General features: G+C 39.3%; 1 protein-coding gene across 1 annotated transcript in view; it reads right to left on the reverse strand.

Annotated features, from left to right (window-relative positions):
- Nucleotides 1-4,303: 4,303 nt before the first annotated feature.
- cdh13 (cadherin 13, H-cadherin (heart)) overlaps nucleotides 4,304-24,973 on the reverse strand; it is a 311,007-nt gene continuing 290,337 nt past the window's right edge. Inside the window, exons 13-15 of the mRNA XM_063903445.1 lie at nucleotides 20,957-21,190; nucleotides 17,908-18,126; nucleotides 4,304-5,973 (exon numbers count right to left, since the gene is read on the reverse strand). Coding sequence (XP_063759515.1) covers nucleotides 5,966-5,973; nucleotides 17,908-18,126; nucleotides 20,957-21,190 — 461 coding nt within the window. The 3' untranslated portion in view covers nucleotides 4,304-5,965. The remainder of the gene's footprint in view (nucleotides 5,974-17,907; nucleotides 18,127-20,956; nucleotides 21,191-24,973) is intronic.

The following is a 24,973-nucleotide window of genomic DNA, read 5'->3' on the forward strand; positions in this document are numbered from 1 at the left end:
ATGAACCAGTTTAGACTGCTGGTATACTATTTTATTTGTAAGTGTGTGGTTTAGAACCAAGTCTGTCAATGTTTCCTTTATTGGTAACTGCAAGTTTGTGCCTGTGCATTGTGTCTCAATGCAGGGGTATGTGCCTGTCAGTACGAAATATTTTACATAATACTCTGTTAATATTAGTGTTGAAGATCCCCATGGGTTAAATCTTTGACCAGATAAAAAGACAGATCACTGTTTAAGAGGTATGTATTTGCTTCATTAGCTTGTCAAATTCCAAAATGGCTTCAAATTATTTAAATATATATATGTCTTGTTGATGTGTTAAATATCATTCATATGTGATGTTAGTGTTTAATGGAAAAGACAGCCTTTCAACATATATTAACCATGTCTTGTCAAAATTGTGTGTGAATTGCCCCGGAAGTTGTCCAGACATAGACAATAAAAACTGAAATGTCCTATTAATGGTGTTGGTAATCATTCAGAGTCATTAGTCTACTGTCAGGATATTGGGAAAGTGGCTGCAGATCAGATGACAGACAGACATTGCCATTCCTAGAGTAAAACCATAACATGGCTAAAAAGAATAAACGCCATTAAGAGAAAACTGTTGCAGGGCTGTGAATAGTAAAAGGACTGTACTTATATAGTGCTTTATCCAGGCTGTAAGACCTCTCAAAGCATGTAACCCTCAATATTACTACAAGTAAGCTAACATTCACACGCTTACACACCGTGGCCCGTGCCATCTCTAGAAACTTGGTGTTAAGTATTTTGCCCAAGAATTCATCGACATGTGGACTCCAGGGGCTGGGATTGAACTCCCATCCTTCATATTGAAGGTCAACCTCACTTCCTCACAGCCACAGTTACCTGTCGTAGATGTAGCTAGCATGTCTCAGTAATCTGCTAGAGAAAATAATTACATTTTGCATATTTAAAAAATCTTTCAGTCTCAAAGACTTCTGTTGCTATCTGTCAAATTGTTAAACATACTGTAATGCTTTTTATTGCTACTTTATTGTTTACTTTTTCATCCCAAAAGCAGTGATGACAACTTCAGTGTGCAGAGCTCTTGTACAGTATGTTTACATTTAAATTTGAAAAAAACTAAAACATTTCAAATACAGTTCAACCATAAGAGCAATGAGCTAGAAATGCCAACACCGACGTCCATATGTCTGATAATATTGGTGTAGGGTGTAGGTTGTTCACTGGCTGCCGTTAAGGATCAGGTCAACATGACCAGCAGATTGGGGCAGGTGATGTTACATTATCCAAGTGATAAGTGAGGGAAAATAGCAATTGATGGATAAAGAAGAGAATAAAGAGACCCTTTAGGCCTGGTTGAATATATTGCGACTGTAATTGCCACCAATATCTGCCAATGGCCCAATCATGGTTAGTCTCAGGTTCAGGGCGTTACTTAACCTTGCTAAGCCTAAGTAGAATGAGAGTGAAAATGATAATTGAGTGGTCATTACAGATGAGGATCTTGTGTTAATAGGTGCTAAATGATCATCCAGGAGGGAATAAATGAGTCTGAATGGCTGAGTGGGAGATGGCCGGTGAAGGATATTAGTATCATTATTATTGGATGGTATGGTTGCTATTGGCAATCCCAGAATTAAATATATAGGAAGCTGTAAGGAGGAAATCCTCCACGTTAGCAGAGCTATAAAGCAGCCACTTCTAATTAGGGAGTGAAATTGAAATGCTCTCCCAATAGATGGTTTTGTTTTGAAGTCACAGAGAGGCTAAAGAAAAGTCGCTCTGCCTTTCCTCAAGAACATTTGTTCTTCCTTTTTAAAACTCATAAAGTTTGTGTTTAACTTTGAGGCACCTTGTAACAGTTAACGTTCTCGCTCGTCCTTTCCTTTAGTACTCACCTTGTCCTACTTTGTCATCCCCTGCAAATCAGAAAATATTTCTCTGAGATGCTCTTTTGTTTACCCAGAGATATGCAACATCAACATGACTGGTAAACTTGTATCAGCTTCAAACCCAATACAAAAGGTGAACATAATAGGTCCTTTACATTAGAATAAGCACTGAACAACCAACACGTCTTGACGAGAACTGTTCAGATCTTATGTCAAAGTCAGAGATCAAACATTAAAGAATAATAGAAGACAATAACAAAATCCAAACACAAATAAACTAATCACAGTAGGGCAGTTATACACAAGTAACAGAGGAAGACAGGAGAGGTATTAAGTCTCACTGCTTGTTAAAATTGTTTAGAAAAGTCTGTGGAGCTTTTGATGAAAGCTGATTGCATTCATTAAAGTTGAATGCTATCTGTGTGAACACTGAATCCAGACGTCAAACAGGTGTGTGTTGCCAAAGAGAAAGCGTATTCAAACATAGTCTGTTAATTGGAATTTTTCATTTTGAAGTTTTTACACCCAACTTAAATTGGGTTTCATTTTGGCATTAAAGAAACAGGGAAAAAATCCCATTGTTATATTTACAAAATAATTGCAGGTTTTGTCAGCTTACACCAGTAGACACACACAAATAATGTTGTTGACTTTATGCCAGGTTCTTTTTACCTTGTAAAAATTGCTTAATGGTGCTCAAGCTACTTGTAAACTCTGTCTAAACTGCTTCCTCTGAAAGTGAGAAAAAAAGAACGGTCAACTGTTTTTAAACCCCTTTACCAGTGGGAGAATTACAAAACATCCATGCCATTAAGGCAGTGATTATACTTGACGTGTTAATAACTGTGGAGTGCTCTTTTCTGATTACTTAATCGGTATGAAATCGTTTTTTTACTCAATGCCACTTCATGATCACTTTGGATTAATCGATCTAGAGGTACATTTGGACATCGTTCTTTAAACCAACAAAGGCTTGGTAGCTTACAATATTTTTCACATTAATTTCTTTTTAACTACACTGCAGGGTTGTTCTTTTTTCTGTAAAACTCCCATGTCACTCAAAACTTCTCCTCACCATTACAGCTTGTATAAAATGCTGCCAAAGAGGCTCAGTCTCCAACTGCACTCATCATATCTGCCCAATTTAAGTGTCTCGGCTCTGGCTTCACAGAAGCTAAAAGCGTTTTTTAGAATCAATGTTGAGGTTTTATTGAATGCTTTAAAAACACACATAAACATGGTTTACGAGACTGACCTTTTAAATCTGTGAGCCATAACTACACCCAGAGGTGCTTTGACAGAAAATCTTTGAGTCTAGACTTAAAAAAACGTGTCTCTAGCTGATATTATGTTTACCATCTAGTTGCTAACTTTGACTGTGTGCTGTTTAGACCTGGGTAGATAACTTACGACTGGTAATGTTGTTCAAAGCTGGATTTATATCATCCACCCGAAACCCAAAGAAAAGCACAGGTGGCATTGTTTTTTATTACTAAACAATAGGAGTTGCAGTACAAGGAAATTACAACCAATAAAGAGACATGTATGTTTCATCTAATCATTGGCTAATCAATCAAAACAAATCAGTCTTGTGACCAGCCTCCAGATGTTGTTGTGTTTTTGAATGGAGGTTGACTGTAAATGGGTAGGGCTAGGGCTATGTCTTTCACTGTTAAATCAGCATTTGGGGATATATGCTTATCCACTTTTTTGCAGAAAGTGAGATGCTAGGATTAATACCTTTCTCATCTGTCAAGATATGAGACTAGTGCAAGTGGCTGGTAAGCTTAGCATAGCATAAAGACTGGAAACAGAGGTACAGCTCACTATAGTATAATCATAATGATAAAAGAAAGTGTGGCCAACCAGCAGATATAGGGCTCACTAATTAACACTTTATTTAGATAATCCATGCTTAAATTGTAGTGTTGAGGGTAAAGTGACTTCTTGTCATCATCATGAATTAAGAGCTTTAAGAGAGTGGTTGTAGTCGTTCCCCTCATTGTTTTCAATGAAAACAGGACAGCAGCAAGGCCTTTGAGGTGATGTGCCAGGCTCTTTGACATTTGTTTTAACTTTGTGATAGTTTTACTTTTTCAACTTACCACAGCAACAACCATGAAGGAAAAGCACGCTTAAATGTGGGTTTTCATACTATCTGATAGAGCCCGCAAGGTTGTTTCCACTTATGTTAAGTTAAGCTAACCTTATACTGGTTGTAGCTTAGTATATAACAGTTGAAGACATTAGTTAATATCTTATTTAATTCTAGTACAAAAGTACAATTAGTATATATTCTTTTAATATCAAACTATTTTTTTTAAGTGAAATTGACTGATGAATGCAAAAAGGTCTATGACATATATAACTGCTAACACATGTTGTTAACATGCCCACAGCTTCTTTCACTACAGATCAAAAAGTAATAGAGTAAACACAATTTAAAAAAACAGCATTGTGGGAATTTTCAGTAACGGCTTTATTAAATTAGTGCAAAAGACAGACGTAACTCATTCAAAATGTCATCTTTTACTTTAAGGTTTTCTTCCGCAAAACCCCACACGCTACGTTCTTTTGATGAGCGCAAGAGAAAAAAAGCAAAAAACTATCCACCAAAACCACATTCTTTTTTTTTCTTCTTACACATCTTCTGGTGATTTGTAATGACGGATGGAGAGAGAACAGGAGAGGGCAGAATCGACGGGGGAAAAACTCAAACCTAAACACATGGCAGCCATCAAAACAAGACTCCTGATTCTGCAATTACAAATTCAAAATTATAAAAAATAAAACATAAAAAGATGTTACAGTAAAATAGTCAACACATCAATAGCATTAGAAATAGTGCCTAAAATTCACAGAAAAAAGGTTTTCCTCTTTTTTATTTACTCACTGTGTGGGTGACAAAAGAACTTGCAATCAAAGTACTTAAGTTAATCAATACTGTATATTTATACAATGGTAAAAAATAAAATATTTATATAATAGTACTTTTTTTTTAAGGTTTACACCGTTACTATAAAGATATACTGTTTTCCACTCCATGACAACTAATGCAATAAAAACAGAAGCAAATCGAAGAAAGGACTCCAGAGAGTTTCTGACTTTGAAGGCTTATGGCTACCACCTTGTCCTAAAAGACCACAACCACTGCAGACAAAGAAACAGGCTTTGTTCTCTCCACTTAAAGAGCGAAACAAGATCAAACACAGTCTGTGACAAGAAAAGAAAAGAACACATCAAAAAGTCAATGCTCTTCTCCGACCAGGACAGTAGCTCAGCCTTCGCAGTGTTCCCTGGCCCCGCCGAGAGTCAGAGAGAGGTCGATAGAGACACGGGGGAGACAGGGAAGGAGAGGCAGATTGATAGGGGGATTATGTATATGCATGAGGAGGATGAGAAAAGGAAGGATGGAGCAGGGGGGAAAAGAAAGTAGGGTAGCTATGTGAGGAAAAAGGTTGAAGGAGGAAAAAAAAGAAGGACTTTTTGGATTAACTGCGGGAAACCAGAGGTTTAAGGTGAGGTCCAATACGCAATTGATTTATAGCTTTAGTTTTGTTACAATATCAATATACATGTTGTTTCAAGTATCTCCTATGGATGTGGCATGTTGCCATGAACACTGCTAACACCAAATGTTGTCTGTCAGTGTAATGGTGTGCTGCCAAAAAGGAAAACAATGAAAACAGTAAAAGCAACCTCGATGGTGGAGGAAGGAAAAGGTGTGATATACGATATAGTGAGATACCTCAAATGGAATAAGGAAAAAATGAGGCAATGAGATGAGAGAACACTGAAGTGCGGAAGGACACATGGAAAGTAAAGATGAAGAGAAGGAGACGAGAGTGGCGAGAGGATAAGTGAGAGACTGGTAAAAAACGCAGAGTGGTGTTATACAGCAGTTGGGCCACTGGGGATTGTGTGTGTTTTCTTGTTTGATTTGTCCCGGTGAGAAGACTCCTTCTCGCTTCTTCATCTTCTTTTTCGTCTTCTTCTTCTGCTCTCCTAAGCCTGGGTTGCGTAGGGGGAGATACGTAGTTGCTTTTCAGTGTTGCAAAAAGGACTACGGGAGGTTTCAGCAGAATCTACAGGCCTGGAGGGAGAGGGGATTTAAAGGCAGAGGAGAAGGGGGGTGGGGGAGTTGAGAGGATACAAGAAAAGAGGAGGTGGGAAAAGAGAGGAGAAAAAAAGGAGATACTGTAAATTAAAGGTCATCATTGAACCAGATCAATTGCAATCAATTACACAGGACAGGTGATGGTATCGCATCATTGAAGATTCCATAAGGAAAGAACAGAGAAGTTATAATTGTTCACTCTTGGTCCACCTTCAGGCTGTAATAACAAAGTAAATGACTTTAATGTGAGAGTCCATCCTGCAACTGTGTTCCACCTGTACCTTCCTCAACTTCCTGGACAATTGGATCGATACGGCTGAAAACAAGCTTTAACACTACAAACTTTAAAGTGCGGAGAAGTGCACCAAGCTTTTGATTTATCATGTCATCACAACACACTTTCTGGAGCGACTGCAGTGGAGATTAATTTGCTGCTGACGTGTACTCATAGAATACTTGTTTCTTGGAAATGAATACAGCTCATGGTGCTGAGTACTGTTTGGAAGTAGAAAATATGGCCATGTGTTCAACAAATTAGCCTGGACTGAGCTCTCCTCTTGTTTTGATTCGCACAACACAATCTTTTACGAGAACCTGTGAGCTTGAAACCATCACAGAACATTTGTTAATTTGGACTGATGCTGTGTTTTTCCTTGGGATAGTGTTTGAATTAATCCAAAAAGAAAAGGGTAGGGTATGTTCCTAATGTGACAGTTTGTCTCATCAGTCTGGAAGAATTGCTCACAACGAGCTGGTTCAAAATTGGATACGAACAAACACACACGCATGCCTGTAAACACACACAGCTGCAGGCAAACGCACACACACCCTCACAGTGCAGTATGAAATGTGAGAGCTTATTGATTGCCTCTCTGCCAGCCATCTCCTCCAAGTCTGTTCCCTATTTCTGTCATAGTTGGAGATGGCTGAGCATTCGACAGAAACCCTTCTCACTCTTCGTCATTTTGGTCATTGGCTCTCCTCTTTTTCTTTCCCTGTCTCCTTTTTAATATTTTGTCTGATGTGACTGGGTTTGATATGGCACTCTGGACATCTACAGTGTCCTTAAATTCCACTTTAGGAAGGAGTAGGAGTCAAGCAGGCACACTAAATTGAAAAATATTGAAATTATTACATACGCAGGTCCAGTTGCTACCACACTGTTCACTGTAAGTTCAGAAAGAGGTCACCTTGCTTCTACTAAATTCAAATTGCACTTTGTATATGACCAATTCACATTAACCACACACTTCATAAGTGCACTTGGGAAATTCAGCTCACTCATTCTGTTGTGAACTTTTTATCGGACACGTTGCACATATTTTCTGCCAATACATTTTTCTATTAAGGATTACATAAACAAAAAGGATTAAGTCCTCAATGAGCAAAAAAAGCCTAATCTAAAATACGCATTATCTGCTATGATAAAGTGATACAGAATGTTGTTTAGTAAAAAAAAACACAATTTACGTTGAAGTATTGAATGGTGTGAGACAACAATCAGATACTCTGGGTTGCAGATTTACTGTACTAAATGGTTTCACTCTATGTCTGTCAAATAAGTTCTTACATAGACATTATTTATCACTTTATATCCTAGATGTGTAGATGTTTTAAGGTGTTTTGTACATGGCTAACTTAATAAACAGACAAAGCCACGTTATGCGCTAATAACCCTTGTTTTGCATGAAGAGCAAAACAAATTGTGTCAACAGAACATCACATTTTAATTTACATTTCTCAAAAACCCCAACAAAGCTCTTCAATCTAAGACAAAGCCAATGATGTGATGATTTAAAAGATCGGTTAGATTAGCATTTAGTACTAGCTCTGAAACAAGATAACTTCTTCATCATTTATATGTGTAAAACAAAGTTACCATAAACTAATAAATTAGACCCCTCGGAATCTGATTGTATTCTATACTGTTACCTTATGGCCAAGTTTGAAATGGAAGTAATGTAACAGCTTTTGAGAGGCATGCGTTGACTCCCTGTTTTGATTATTTGGTGGTTATGATTGGACATTGCTACAGAGGTTTCTTAGCGACTACTCCCCTTGTTTTACTAGCTAAGAAATGTTTTGTAATTATAATGTTGCAAACTAATAGGTTGGAATCTATGTAGGGGTTTTAAAACTTAGAAAGGGTTTTATGCACTTTATGAAAGGGTGGTTAGGATACGGTACTATCACGGCTAAGGCCCAGGTCCAATGGTTTGGGTAGTGGCTCAGTTTGCAGAGATTTGGCTTGGGAACCAAAGGGTCACCAGTTCATGTCCCGATCAGACCAAAATAATAAATGTGGATTGGTAACTGGAGAGTTCACCTCCTGGGCACTGCCAAGCTGCCCTCGACTAAAGGCACCGAACCCCCAACCATGGCGCAGGAAAAACCTTGTCAGCCTGTTTGCACGTGTTTGAATATGTATCTATCTATGGTAATGTATTCAGACCTACTATGTATGTGTGTGTATTTCCTCTGCAACAACTAACAGTGAAAACGGGGATAAATAAAGGGTCTGCTTCTTCTTCCTTTTCTCATTACAATTTCAAAGCTTGCAACGGTATCCTTTTATTACAATTTGACATGGGATTTTATCTAAATGTGTAAGAAAATATACATATGTAAGATATCTATACATTTCAGCAACCTTTACAGGATCATTCCTGAGAGACACATGTAATATGTGGAAATTAAAGTCAATTATGTAGTAAAGAAAGGCACCGCTTCAGTACCACCGTATCTGCTAATGACTGTGACTGTGATGAAGTACACTGTTAGTATAACTCTTCAGTTCACAGATGCAGTGGGTACTGCGAAGAAGGGATCAGGTGTACCACGCCGCCTTACTTAACAGGCTTACCTTTAAGCCTTGCCTTTTACTGCTAATCTAGCAAAATGTTGTGTAAAACAAGCAATTTGGAGGTGGCAATTTGTCATAGCCAGTGTTTGTTTCTAAAGGGTTTACTCTTGCATTATACTCTCAGGGTTTCCATTGTGAACACATGAGTGGGTTGCACTGTTACTCCTACAGTGGAGGTCACAGCTCTTGTGTGCTTTGTTTAATAAGTTGGCAGTCAGTATCAGTCAGACAGAGCCGTCATGCGTTTCGACTGTTGACATGCCAATAAGTCTTCCTATCTCTATCCTCCTCCACATCTGCCTCTCTCTCTCTCTTTCAATAAGATTAGGGAGCGGTCTTGAGGAATGTGAACTATAATTTTTCCAGACATTCTAAAATGAATTGGAGTGTACAAAAATTCTGAAAGGGATCGAAGCATGCCTGAAAGGGGGTGAATATCTAATAGGATGGAGGGTATGGAAAAAGAGGGGTGGGGGTGGGTGCTTGGAGGGGGTGTCAATTGATTTTTCTTTCTCCATTGTTTCTCTCCCAATGCCTCCCTTTAATAACGCTCAGGACTAAGTGTTCCCCAAAAAAGGAAATAAAAGTCGAAAAACACTCAGAGGCACTGGAGACTCAGATATTGGTTTTTGCAAATCTAATGAGACTCTACAGTAGCAGCCCTGCTTCACCTCACATGCAGAACTGGTTATGAAAAAGAAGCAATTCTCCCCATTTCAAGGAAAAAAGTCATGGCCTTGACATGAAAAACATTGCTGAATCAATTCACCTCAGCTCCCGCGGAGGTACAGGCTATGAACTTATAGGTCAGGAACAGATGAAAGGGAAAATTATTGAGGAAGAAGAGGAAGCGGGAAGGATAGGGATGAACAAAATGTAATCACTCTACCCGAGGTTGGCTGAGTTATAAATGAGTCACGTTATGTTACGGCTAGCGGAATTAGCTGCAATATCCCACTGTGCTCCTGTAGAAGAATCAAAGCACAAATATATAACATGATTCTGGCAATCATACCTTTCTTGTGTGTGTGCCAGTCGCTGTGGTTTTTGATCTATATAAAACTCTCAAACATGGATGCACACACATACCGACTTTTGAATGAGGGTGACATTCACAGTACTAACATAATATTCGCTCATCTTCTTCCTGGGAAAAGTATATACAGCATAAACAAGCTAAAGTTTATATATAACCAATCTTTTCTGTCAATCTTCTGTTCCAACACTTTGTGTAAAACAGCTTCCTATGCTAGAAAAAATGAGCCTATTTCCATTTCACGACTCCAGACAGAAAGGAATACATTTCGCCTCAAACTCTATATGAATGACCTGATGGAGAATCACAGAGCTTCACTGATGTACACTGAGCTTACGTCTCCACTTAATGTATGTCTCTCTGGGTAACAGCGCCAGCCTAATGCGTAAAATGTAAATTTAACAAGCTGCGGGAGGCGAGGAAGAATCAAATAGGACACTGGAGAGAACAGTTACCGTTTTCCAGCCTTTCTAATTGCTGAGAGGAGAAAAGGGTGACAGTTGATTAGCTCAGGTATGTCACAGCTGCTAGACAGGAAACAGCGGCATTGCAGCATGAAGAAGAAACATTACAGGAGAGGACAGGGAATCTGTCAGGGTAACGCTGACTATAATAGAAGTTAATGAGGCCTACCAACCCAAAATGTAATGAATGTGTTAGTGCTACCATAAACAATTGAAGAACAGATCACAGAAATGTGTTTTTGACTAGACTTTGTATGCTAAGGTTAAGTATAGATTTAATTCTCCATTGAATTTCACATTATTAAATACAACACGCGATCATGCATTCGTTCACATGTTGTGTGTGTGTGTGTGTCTGTGTGTGTGTGTGTGTGTGTGTGTGTGTGTGTGTCTGTCTGTGTGTCTGTCTGTCTGTCTGTCTGTCTGTCTGTCTGTCTGTCTGTCTGTCTGTCTGTCTGTCTGTCTGTCTGTCTGTATTTACAATATGGTTTGGTGAGTTTGTTTGTGTCTTGTTTTGGTTTGAAATATAACTCCGTCTGATATGTAAGACATTTTGCTTTTGGGAGTTTAAATTATATATTTGTAATACCTCAAAATAGTTTATGTTGTGCAATGGCAACTTGAACAACCGATATCCCAGCCTCAACTTTGGGACTGCCCTTTATTAGGTGGAAAGAAACAGCAGTTGACACAGATAAAATATTGATTATCTGAAATCCGAAAAGTCACTTTTTTGTTGGGATGGCAAAGTAAATACAAAGACAGGTGACATTTTATTGTTATACTGATGTAAGAAAATGGGAAGCATTTCAAAAGATTTCGAAATATGTTGAATTGTTCAAATGTAATGTTAAATACATTACATTTGAACAATTCAACATATTTCATATACAATGTTTTTTATTTTGGATGGTGAACTAACCCTCCTTTTTCTTTTGGATCACATATTTAGCTGCTTGATGAGCTTTTTCTGCCCCGAGGATTATGGGAATTGTTGTCACAAAATCATTTAAATGAGCAAAACTGGAGGCAAAGATTAGTGGAGTTTAATAGAAGTTTTTCACAGTGGAAATGTTGACATGTGACAACCCAAAAATCTCATTAGCTGGTGAAATTCAATTAAATGGAAACTTGCCTGGAACATGTTAATTGTACACAAATAGAGTGAATGTTAATTTTGACTTCTGTCTAAATATCAAAACTGAGAATGTTCTGTGTTCAACAGCTACACAGCCATCTATTTCTACATTGCCCGACTGAATGTAGATTCATAAACTTGTCTCTAGAAACTCTTCCAAAAAATAAAGAACACAATACATGAAAGGGAAATTCAATAAAAAGCATTAAAAAAAAGCCTCCTTCAAAAGGTTAGACTTAAATATCAGTAGTTCCCAAAAATTGGCAACAGGATTTTATATTTCTGAATCAGATTAAAGCCTTTACCCAGTGTGAACTAGTTGAAAAAGTTTAAATTGCTTATCCCTTTGACTTTATAACGTCCATAGAGTGATAGCTTCTTTGCTTAAAAGCTTTTGACTTAAGAAACGATTCACCTCATTGAGGTTCATATCACAGTTAGATATCAATAACCCTTGACAGCTTGATCTGAAAGCAGAAACAACCCATCCAATGCACACATCAATCTGAGCTTAGGTGTCTTCAAAGCAAGCTGTAAAAAAAAGCCATATTTTTACAAGAGTAAATAAGCCCCTAAACATCCTGTCTCTATAGCTGGGAGGGGATTAGTGTAGAGCTGGAGAAGCAAGAGGAAAAGTGGCTGTCAGAGCGAAGCGAGGGATCAGCGAAGAGGAATAGTGTGGACTAAAACCCCCCAGAGGATGGAGGTAAATTAGTGGCATCTGTGCTGGGAGCTGTTTGTTGTATTTAATGGTAAATGCTTTGTTTTTACTCCGCCCTCTCACTCTCTCTCTCCTTTACTCTTGGAATTACATTATTACTCTTGCTGAAATTACATGGAAACACGGAGAGAAGCAGTTCTCTGCAGTGCATTACAACTAGTGACAAATCTGCAGCTGAAGTCCGTAATCCTGCAATGGGAGAGATTTCAGCAAGCGGTTTGAGCTCATAGACCTTCCTAAATGGAGCATGTGCAGGGGTGAATTGCAGCAGAGTGGGATGAAATGGGAATATGTGCGTCTATGAAAGCAAGCGTAATATGGGTAAGAGCATCAGCATCTGCTTCCCTGGAGGTTTTTTTTTTTTTTTTACATGATCATCTTATTTCTCATCCACAATTAGACACATTCACACACAGTTACTTTGGTCAATAACAGTGTCCACACCACCTATAGGTAAAAAACACACATTATTTAAAGTACTATCCAATGTGTTATTGCCTCCTGACACACATATTAACCTTTGGGAAATTCATTTTGAGCAACAGTGAGGCTGATGCGAGAAGATGGTGCATGAGAACAGTTCCTATGTGTACTGATAGGGGGCAGTGTGGTCATCTGTGTTGTCGTGAGAGCGGACCATTACTGCTTGTTATTACTTCTAAAATTAGGAATCATTCTTATGCGTAGATGTCCTTTTTGTGTGCATCCACAGCCTATGAGAGCAAGTATTGACTGCACTTAATTTGTCCAATTAGGAAGTCTTATCACAGGTGAACAATGGAGGCTTTCCCACGGACTAACACCCTCAATCTGAGTGTGTTTGTGTGTGTGTGTGTGTGTGTGTGTGTGTGTGTGTGTGTGTGTGTGTGTGTGTGTGTGTGTGTGTGTGTGTGTGTGTGTGTGTGTGTGTGTGTGTGTGTGTGTGTGATTTGGCGTTCTGTATCCGCAAGCATGTCCCTCTCCTCCAGAAATGTAGGATAATACCCTAATTGTTCCCTACTTTATGGTAATCTATGGTGTATAAATATATATGTGTGTGAGAGTCACATTTATCACAAAAGAAAAGCTCACAATGGACGGGAGAGAAAGTAGGCCCCTTGCAAACGGAGGATTTAGCCGGCAATCCTGCAACTGCAAACAAAGGTCTCGTAAGCATTAGAAGACACAGTATATGTTGGCAGTCTGCACACACAGGCACACGCTTGCCGTCCCTCTCTGTCCTGCAGGGTTACCTACATTATTTAAGGGTCTGAAAACAACCCCAGTGGAGTGTTAAAGGGCTGAGAGCTATGACGGTGAAAGCCAGTGAGGATGTGGCTCTGCTTTTGGTGTCGCTGAACTGAGCACTGCTGGAGGAGCCGTTGGGAATAGTGCGGATCTTTGAGGTTCGGATAAGGTGAGATCAGACTGATAGCAAGTACTGATCCACAACATATTAACATGCAAGCGTCACAACCCACACACCGTTCAAATTACTACAGGACCACACACCCTGATAAATTATGTTAGTGGGGGAGGTATGATCTTGATTCAATGCCGTTGTATGGAGATTAATTTAGCCCCACACTGTCTTGTTTGAGTTCGTCAAAAATACACCAATGTGAATCGCTTTGGTTGTTTTTGACATTTTCTGACGGAATATGGAATTGAAGTACTTGAAGTCATTTTCTCTCTACCATCTCGCATCAACACTTGGATACACAGGAAAACATCACTTTGAGTCCATCACTAATGCACACAAAATACTAACTGCAGAGATTTGAGATTACATGACCTCCGCAGAGTTTTAAACAGAGGACGCACAGCACAACTGTTGTTGTTGTCTTGTGTTACACAACTAAACGTCTCAGACAGAGAGAACAAAGAACCTCCCTGTCTCGTTTTGAAAATATTCAGTAAGTATACATCTAATTTGGTTTGCAGAGGAATTATAATTACATTCAGGATTGCTTTTTCCATGCAGGAGTTGTGACATCATTATTCTGAACAGAAAAACATGGACTGAGACACAGGGGACTTACATCATAACTCATGCTGGATGTACTGTAGGCTCTGGTTTAATGTTTCCCCCCTGTTTAAGTTAGCTTGGCACCGTTGCCATGCGTGGTAGCCTTTACCTGCAGATGAGGCAATGCAGTACAGAATACAACATCTTCTGTTCAAATAATAGCTGTATGCGAAGTACCTTTTTCAGTATGGTTGTATTTTAGTTCTCTTGTCTAGCAAAGGTTTGCTCATATCAGAATGAGTTCAACGCATACCGTAGATGTAACATTTGTTTGAGCTTCATTCGGAGACAAAGTAATTCCATTGGTTGCTTTTGCAGATGCTTTTTCAACCAGTAGCATGACTCCGTGTTTTTAGTTAATTTAAAGTAAAAATATTAAACTGCACAAATACTCTGTTACAATTAAAAGTCCTGCACTCAAAAATCCAACTTACTTCCAAAGTAGTTAAGTATTGCCATTACAACACACTTTAAGTCCTAACAGTTAAAGTACTTGTTCTGCGTAACAGGTTCATTTCAGAATCGTATACATTTAATTACATGATTATTATTATTGATGCATTAATGTGTTCATCACAACTGGTAAATTTGAGTTGCTCTATAGACTACCGGTCTGCCTCAGATTAATTCTATCATTGTATGATATAGTTGACATGATAATTGATTAGCTAATGCTCCAGATCTAAAAAAGTAACAAAAGGTATCAAATGGATGTAGTGGAGTAGAAATATAAAGCAGCATAAACTTAAAATACTCAGGTAAACAAGTACCTCAGAATTGTATCGTAGTACAATACCGGTACTTGTGAATGTACTTTGCTAGTTTCTTCCAACTGCTGTTCAAATGGAAAACTGACGAGGTGTTATATTTAGTAATGATGCGTTGCCAGAAGAAGATATCTGGGGTAAAAATTAAATCTATTAACAGTGAAAATGAATAAATGAAATCTCAATATATTGATTAGAAACGTCATTAACATGGGTTACTTTACGTGATGCTATCTTTTGCAGATGCACTTGATGTTTAATAGGCAGTGATGGGGACTCAAGGGAGAGAGAAAGCCATAATAGAGGTAGCATAAGGTAAGAGAGATAGAGACGTGAGGAGCCAGACAAATGTAGAAAACTGTACTGCTGCGTGGCCGTGCATACGCCCGCAGCCTGGTGGGCAAAAACAGAACAAAACAGAAGAGTTTAATCTCCACACCTTTATTCTCGTCTCTTTTCCCCATTCCTTCCCCTCTGGCTCTTTCCATTTTCCTTCCCCTCATCTCTCTCCTGCAGGGTCAGAGTTCAGTGTGGAGATAAGGGAATTGAAACAGGATCCTCTCTGCCTCTCTGTCAGACTATCTGACTATACACTGCAGTGATCAGTCTCCTCTATCTGTCCCCCAGCACAGGTCTGTGTGATGAGCTCGAGCAGGAGTCATCTCTCTGGGCGCCTGTGCGTGTGTGTGCGTGTGTGTGTGTGTGTGTGTGTGTGTGTGTGTGTTGTGTGTGTGTGTTGAAACATGTTCTGCGTCTGAATCGGTGGAACCTCTGTTCCCAGCTGCAATGCTATCTGAGATTCCCAATGGAGACACGCACACACACACAGCAACCTTGTTACTTCTCTGTACTCCAGCCTGCAGCTCCAGGGTTACAAACGTCTGTTCTGACTATGCAAACATGCTTCCGTCCAAATGAATGGACACGAACACGGGCACGGAACCCGGCACCCCGAGGATGTGTCACCTGGAGCAGCTATTTGGCTAATGAATGCCACCGTCTATCACCGAACTGTTTACAGTGGGGTAATGAATGCTACTGTCGTTCAGAGTCAAAGGACATCTTTGCGGAGAAGACTTTCCTAATGTCATCCTGGCATGTCACCCAATTATCATGCTTTTTAGTACAGACGCAGCGGCTGCTCCCATGGAAACAGCAGATAACAACATATTTCTAAATGAAGGAGAGCTTGAAAAAGCTAACACACTGTTCCAGCTGGCGGGCTCTCAGGATCTCTGCTATGAAACTTTCCCGAGAAGTAATTGCCCGCCCGCTAATGCTGACGCAGCATCGCCTTACGCTCATGATTAGTGTGTTGCAGTGGAACCGCGACTAATGCTCCGTCAACGTCGTGGCTTTCGCTGTAGCCTGCCAAGCATTGTCAGGTTAATTCTAGTCCTGTGAATTGTGAGTTTTTAACAGAAGTTGAAGTGTTCTAACTGCATCATGAGGAAACAGGATGTTCAAACAAATCTTCACATACACAGCATATTCATCTGCTATGAATGAGAGTTTGAAGAAAATATATGCACCAATAGACAGGTTGATCCATAGCCGGAGGAAGATCGATGGGAAATGCTGGATGCCGTGATGCAAAGATATTAGAGAAAATGAGAAGATGAGCTGAAGAGATTCTGCCTGTAAGCAAAGAATTATGGGGAGTGAAGAGTGCTAAGTAGAGAGAAAGCATATGAGTGGGAGAAGTGGTTCAGGGGAGGGGAAACAGCAACAGAGAGAGCCGAGGGATGAGAGACAGGAAACAGACAGAATATGCAAGCAGGAGTGATCAACTGGACTTGAGAGAGGCAGGAAAAAGACATTAAGATCAATAGAACAAAAAGACATGGTATGAAAGAGAGACTGTGATTTTGATGATAATCTTCAATGAACATCTCACAGTCAAACACAAATCAGCGGGAAAAAAAAGTGTTCAAATTACGAATGCGCCAGCTTTAGGCCTTAAATCTAATTTAGCCTTTTCCAGTCATCTCAAATTTTCTTTTACCCTATTGTTAATACTCCTCTTTTTCTTCTCCTTACTATCAGTATCCCTCCCGCTGTACCCTGCCTGCGGCATACGGAGAGCCCGACTGCAAACTACAGAGAACCAAGCCCGGATCTGGGTGACTTAAAGTTGCAAATTATCTTTCTTTCCAAAAACTAGCTGTTGGATGTCCTCCATTACGTCTGTGTTCTGAATGGGGGGGGCTGAATTATTCATGCTATCGCTAATGGCTTAAATTGATATATTTGGAGTAACTTCAAGTTTGTCTTCATGGGGAGGGCCCGAGGCATGGTGGGAAGAAAAAAAAAAGAGGAAAGTGAACGCATACTTTTGCAACTTGGATGCAACAAGCGAAATGGCCAAATGCCTGAATTCCCTTTCAGAGCACTTTATTGAAATGCTACCCTATTATATAAACACATAAAGTCATTACTATTTGACATCATGTCTGTAATGATTTCTCGCCAAATGATAAACTGGAAGTAACATACCATAATGACTAAGCACAATCCCTTTTTAAAGAGGCCCTATTATGCTTTTTGGTATTTTTACTTTCCTGTAGTGTTTTGGGTAGTTTTTTGTGCAGGTAAATGGTCTGCAGAGGTTAAAATCCCAACGTGTCCTCCAGAGGGAGTTTCTCTCTAAGGGGAAGGACATCTCTAAGTGGTTGACCAATCACAACAAAGCCAGCGAGCTAACCAATCAAAGCAGACTGGGCTCTGGTTTCAGACTGGGGGTGAGAAGAGGTGCTGCAGCACAGGCAGTATTAGATAAAAAAAACAACCTTTCTGAACATTAAAGCATGTACACATATCACAGTAGAGGCACAATATACAAATATAAACCTGAAGATGAGCATAATAGGGCCCACCATTTTCAGTTCTCATTTAATCAGTGTGGTTACTTACAGAGTAGGGCGAGCAGGAGTGTCGCTAGCAGCACGAGAAGGCTGGCGCAGTGGGAGTGGGCAGAGCTGCAGTGCATCTTGTTCTTCTTGCAGACGCACACTTGAACTTTGACCTCTGTGTTGTTGGACAAGGGGGGCACCCCCGAGTCAGTGATGAGCAACGGGAGCTGGTAATTGGCTTTCTTCAGACTGTGCAAGAGCATGATTTGGGAGTGTGTGGCTGTGGGGGACACACAGAAGAAGAGTGAGGTTGAATAAAGCAGATGTATAATAATCCCTCATCCTGTCTTTTGTCCATCTATTCTGTATTTAAGAGCATGCCATTTTGCAAGGCAGAACTAAATATATACAAAACTTATGCGGCCCTTATGCGTCTGCTAACCCTTTTCTGACAACTGCAGCGACAAAAATTGGCACAACTTAAGTTGTGTGAGATTGTTACATTTTGTTGCATCACACTTGACACATCTTTAAGAGTCACAAAAGAAAACGCTGGAGCCTTTTTTTACTTTGTGTTGAAATGTGTCATAATTTGCAAAACTGCGCATTTCACTCGTCTGGCCAGGTAAGGTGACTTTCAGTTTTGAATTTAATTAGAACTTTTACATTGTCTGACTGTGCGCTCGCAAGGCAGCAGTAAACATTTCACGAGTCTCTTGCTCGGTGTACTTTGATACAACAGGCTCCTGTGAGATGTAGATACCAGCCCAGATAAGCATGAACTATCAAATCACTTGCTATATTTATCGTAGATAGTTTAATCACATTTACAGTTGTGTTCCCATGTTGTGTGATCATGGAATTGTGCTTCTCTGTTAATCTCACATTTGTGCAGCCACATGCACCATCAAATCCAAGGTGATAACAAACACTGTACAGGAGGGTGACACATTATTGGAAGTGTCTTTGAAGGTTGTTGATTTGTCACCTCAAGGGGGGGCTTATTTTTTGGATCAAACAATGGAATATAGATGTAACGTGTTAATTAGGGATCTTTAGAGATTTTGTTACCTGGTTGGTGTGATTAACTTCATTTTTATCATACAGACGGACAGTGGTATCAACTTTCTAATTTAACTCTAGGCTGAAGAACGTAAATAAGAGCATCCTTCAATATGTCAAACTATTCCTTCAATCATTCACCCATATGTTGTTTAAACTGTGTAACATTATCATTTCAAATGAAAAGTGGACAAAGTACTCCACAAAGATGTTTACGTTAGGTAAAAGCGATACCACAGTGAATAAGTCTTGAATTTAACATTTTGCTTGAGGAAAATTACAAAAGCATAAGCATCATTACATACTAATTGCTAATAAGAACCAAACATTGAGATTTTTTAAAAAATAATGGCCAATTTCAGAATATTATATATAATCTGATCAGATTATATTTATGATGAATTGATGTTTCAATTGCTTAAATGCTGCAGCTGGTTGATACAAAGCTTTTGGTTTGCATTTGACCAAGGCATCAATAAAGTTTAATGTTAGCCTATAATAATACATAATAAAGTCAGGTTGATTATTATTTTATGAGGCAAAATTATTTATATTGTGGTGGAGAAGAAGTATATATTAGCCTCAAATGGAAATACTCAAGGATAGTTCAAGTAAATCATAATTGCTGTAATGGTCCAACACTAAACTGTTTGGGTAAAAGGAGTGATTCCAAACCAAACATTTGTAGTAAGGAGGAGCAAAACTAGATGTTGCAGGACAAGAAACAGTTTAATCTATACAGATGTATGGTGATGAGGTATGAACCCGTACCAGGTCTCCTACCTGTGGTTTCACACACACACACACACACACACACACACACACACACACACACACACACACACACACACACACACACACACACACACACACACACACACACACACACACACACACACACACACACACACACACACACACACAGTGGAGACGAGCGCAGTGCCAGTCCATTTCAGTGGAGCGGGCTCTATCTGTCTCTTCCAGCGGTGGTGATTGAGGAGTGTCTGTACCTCCCTCTCCTGCTGTCAGTCACAGCTAATACCTCTGGGCAGGTTTCAGCTCTGCTCTGTCACTCAAACACACATACTGCGCTGCCAGTCATGCAACCCTGAATCAATGTCTTGCTTGTTCGTCTATCCTCCTCCTCATCCTTCCATCCTGTTATTATTTTTCTCTTCATCTTTGTCATGTTATCCGCACCAGTTCAAACGGCACTAGTTGTTGAGTAAGAACCCAGATGTTATAATTGAGTACAAATAGTTCTTACTTACTTCTTTTAGGAATAGTACAAACATTTTACATTCACAATGCACTTAGATTATTAAAGTGAAAGCACTTTCCTGTAAAGAAGCTTTTATTATGACATACTGTACATTATTGAAATATTATTACTGATGCTTTTTCATCGAGGATACATTTTAGAGTGTCAGCTGGTAGAGGTACTTCACATTTTAACTGCTTTGTGTCACGTTGGGTAGTTTAATCTGAAATCATCTTAAATAATTAATCACTTTTTTTGTTCTTAAAAATCTTAACTTGCCATGTAACTAGTTATTAATCTGTCAAATATTTGTTCTGGAGTAAAAAGTACAATATTTCCTTCGATATGTAGTGGAGTAGAAGTAGAAAATTAGCAAGACATTTAAATAGTCAATTAAAGTGATTCAAAATTGAGATTACTTGATAAAATCTCAATAGACTTATTTTATAAAAAAATATTGTACTGAGGTGAACGGACACTTGAATGCTCTTGCAATTGACTTTTCTTCCTCTATTGTTTCTCATTCCTTCTTGTTCTTTGTATATTTTATCTTTCCATTACCCCCCCTACCCCCCCGAGTGGATTTTGGCAGCCCTGTGAGAATATGCTCAAAGCTCTTGGTGAGAAGAAAAATAAGGACCGTCTAATAACAGGTAAGGAAAAAGTAGCTCACAGACCCCTGACTGTTATTTTCCATGAGGTGACATTTTTCCCGGTATTAAACTCTATTATGATGTCAAAAAAAGTTCAGAGCAAACAAAATCTCCTTTCAAAATAAAGTACTCACAGTTGACCCTGGTAACCTTCCATGTTTTGTCGAGGCCCGGTTGTTTTCCCAGCTCTATCTTGAAGGGTGCGGCGTTTGGGTACAGGTCTTTGTCCCGCCCTCCGACTATAGCCACATTCATGTCATGGGCGTCTTCACACACCCGCGCTACTGACGGTATCACATAGGGGGCGTTGTCATTGTAGTCTTCCAGGTAGATGACCAAAGAGCCGGTGCCTGTGGCTGGAGGGCTACCTGGAAACACACAATGATCACATATTAGGATAGGGATTTTAGTGAGCCGCTGTAGTATGTTCATGATTGTGCAGAGTTATGTGATCAGTAACAATCTGGGCAGATGTGAAAAGAGCAATAATGCAATGTGGCTGCAATTTAACATGGTGTACTCACGATTATTTGATAGTTAATTCAGTTTTTAATGGTTTTCAGTCTGCAATGTCAAAATGTTTTTTTCAGTTGACATCCTAAAGCAGAGCAAAGTATGATCTTTGAAAAAGTAAAATAGAAAAACCCTCATAAGATCCATCCCTTTTTTTCTACTCCGCTGACCTAATACAACCCAAACAAAACACAATGTTTGTTATTTTAATGCCAGGGGAGAATGAATCACAGTGGCTCGTGAGAACTTGGATTCTGTGTTTCTACGAGATTACACCTCAGTGAAGGATGCTGGGTCAAAAAAGCAGCGTGGCTCTTCTCTATTGCTGCTCTCTGTTTCACTGCAATTATAGGTTATTAAAATATCCACGACAGCGCCAGAGGACAGTCAGCAATTAAAACCAAAAGACAAGATCTGTAATTGGAAAATGGGTGTCCGCCACCTTTTCAATGGAAAAGAAATATTTTGGGCAGAGGTGGGAGAAAAAAACAATCAGGATAAACTGTATGTGCCATAAATGTCAAGTGATGTCTTTCCAGCGCTGTTAGGAAAAGCTGCACACACTAAAATGCTGATAAGGTGAAAGTTAACTTCTTAGGACTAATTAAGGATTAAACAGAATAAAAATGTTGCATCATCAACTACGAAACATGCTCCTAACCAAATAAAATGAAGCCTTCATATTCATCAGTGAATAGAGGAGGTTTACATCGATAGCTTATTAATCACAATTAGTTATCTGGGAAACAATGTTATGGAAGTAAACAAAGGAGTTCAATGGAGGTGTTTCAGGCAGGGGAGGAGTTGTGGGAGAGAAACACTGTAGGGAACTTTAGGATTTTAGCCGTTTCAGACCATTTACATGCACAAAAACCTATATAACACACTTCAGTAAAGGGAAAACCCCCAAAAGCATAATAGGGCCTCTTTAAATAAAAACAGTTTCAGGAGCTATATCTAACTAACTAACCAAACAACATATCTGAAGCTAACTCGTTGGCATTGGTTGAGAACACAGCCTCGGAATGATCTATTCATGTTCCAGCTGACCTTTTTAAAATGAGAACTTTGTAAAACATGTCTTAAAAAATGAATGAATGCTGATGTATGACATTTAGAAACTGACAATGTCTTAGCCAACTTCAAACAGAACCACTTTTGACGGTTTGTTTTCTTACATCAACACGAGACTCAAGCACTGTTGTAAGATTATTTGAATGCATTTGATTTAGATGCCATAAATACTAAGAATGGGTGTAAAACATGCACTGTGCTTTAGCCACATGATGCAAGTCCTCTCTCTGTGTTTGTGCAGGGAATGCTTACCTTGTAAAATACCCAAGGCTTCATAAAAGAAATGTCAAACATACCTAGAAATAATTCAGATGGAAAATTTCTCGTCTGCATGCAGAGGCTTTTTATTTGGAGAGAACCTCTTAAACATAAGCAGCATGAAGTGTTACCCAAGTTGTTATATCCTTCTAACGTGAGGAAAGTATCCATAAGTGCTAAATATTTACTATTTGTGTGAAGGTACTGAAAGTGAATGTACTGTATGTCAAGTGAAGTGGAGAACATAAAGGCATGAGTAGGTGCTGATGCTTGAGGTTAATGGCAGCCATCCAACTTAATACATACTGTACACACACACACACACACACACACACACACACACACACACACACACACACACACACACACACACACACACACACACACACACACACACACACACACACACACACACACACACACACACACACACACACACACACACACACACACACACACACACTAGGCAACTCTTCCCCTCTGCTTTCCCATACGCCCCCATGCACTGGGTCAATAACAAACCTGAAAAACTCTCACTGTGCCAATCAAAAGATAAAAAAAGAGATACAGAACAAAAGTAAACATGTTCTGCTTCAGTCTGCAGAGAGATCATACAGTATCTGTGTGTTTCAAAGTGTTCATCAAATAATCATCATGAGCTGTTTGTTTGCTGCTCACAACTCTAATTTCATTCCCAGCTGCAGAGCCATCAGCATATTATGATTGAAAGAGATAAGGGAGAAATCAAATGTAATGGCAGTGAGTTTGGCATGCATAATAATTGTGAAATGACTGCTATCTCGCTTGCTTTTTTTGTCCGCAGTCAAGGAACAAAACAAAAATAGCAAACAGCTCAAGATAAGTACGCCTGTGACAATATCAGCGGTGAATCGAGAACGGAGAGGAATTACTTTAGCGAGAGCAGAAAATGTGTTGAAAAGCAAATCAAAGACGGTAGCTCTTCAGGCGAGACCTCAGATAATCTATTATCACTCGAGACCCAGAGAGTGAAGATGCGGCTCGGATCCCCCGTCAGTGAAAAGATGAAAATTTCAACCCATTTGTAGTGGGAGAGGCCGTCTCTGTGCTTGGCTTGCTTTAAATGAAGCTGTTTGTCTTCCTAAATGAATCCTCCCCATACCTAATCACTCTAGTTCTCCGCTCCTTCTCTTCTCCTACTCCTTATCTCCATTGCATCATGGCTATGTCATCATCAGCCTGCCACGGCATCAATGGAGCTTGTCTGCTGGCCTCTACTTCACACCACTTTGTCACACAAGTTCTGATTAAACACGCTGCAAGTTTCTAAAGGAGACGGGCAATTCATGGATCTTTGCCCCTACAGCAGGACTGCTCTTTTCTGCATATTGGGCTCTAAAAAGTACATAAAAGGTAAAGTAGGCGGTAATAATGACAGAAGGGACATGGGAAGATTTCCTGTGATGTTTACAGGCTGATAAAAATGTGTAAAAAATATGTCTTCTCATTGTCTTGTTGGAGTTGTCCAGTGTCAAAAATGAATTCATTGAGCTGTCTAAATGTGAAGGCAGCAGAGAGTTTCTGTCTAATTGACAAAGGCTTCAATCTCCATGTATAGTTCTTGTTAGAGAGCCCAGAGAACCCAGAGCAAAGATTGGTCAAATCAATGTCAAACAAGATTAAAAAGAGAACAACAGCTTTAGGTTTCTGCCTTAGAAAATGTGTGTGTAATCCCGTAATGCCATGTTTGTGTGATATTAAAAGCTCACCCTTCTACCTTGACTAACTCTGACAACTCATAGTGACTTACTCAATTATTGTCTTGTTTTGAGAAATGCTATGTTCCAAACGCAAATTGTCAGTCTTCATGGCTATGTTGGTGGGTAATGCAATAACAGCTACAGCTTATATTCAGTGAATGTGGCAGTTTTGTACCACACTGTTCCAGATCTAAGTCCATATTTCATTTCAAAATAAACACTGCCATTAAAACTCTGACTGTATGTCTATGAACCTGAATATGATGCAGAATCTGTTTAGACAACAGGACAATATTTGCAGCAGGCTTTGGTAATATGCAGCTAAAAAGTCTGTGTCAAGGGCAAATGAGGTACACTAGCCCAAATGCAATCTTGTAACCCAATGCATTTGCCAACGGAAGCATTCTAATATGCAACTCAGATTTTTACAATGATTCCCAATGGTTACTTTTTTCCAGTTTAAGCAAGAAGTTGGACCCAAAAGCAGCAAACAAGGTAGCCAAAACAAACTTTTACTTTTACTAAATAAAGCTGACACAGAAACAAGGGGGACATACAGTACAAGGT

The sequence above is a fragment of the Eleginops maclovinus genome, chromosome 2 (genome assembly GCF_036324505.1).
Source record: "Eleginops maclovinus isolate JMC-PN-2008 ecotype Puerto Natales chromosome 2, JC_Emac_rtc_rv5, whole genome shotgun sequence".
NCBI classification, from domain to species: Eukaryota; Metazoa; Chordata; class Actinopteri; order Perciformes; family Eleginopidae; genus Eleginops; species Eleginops maclovinus.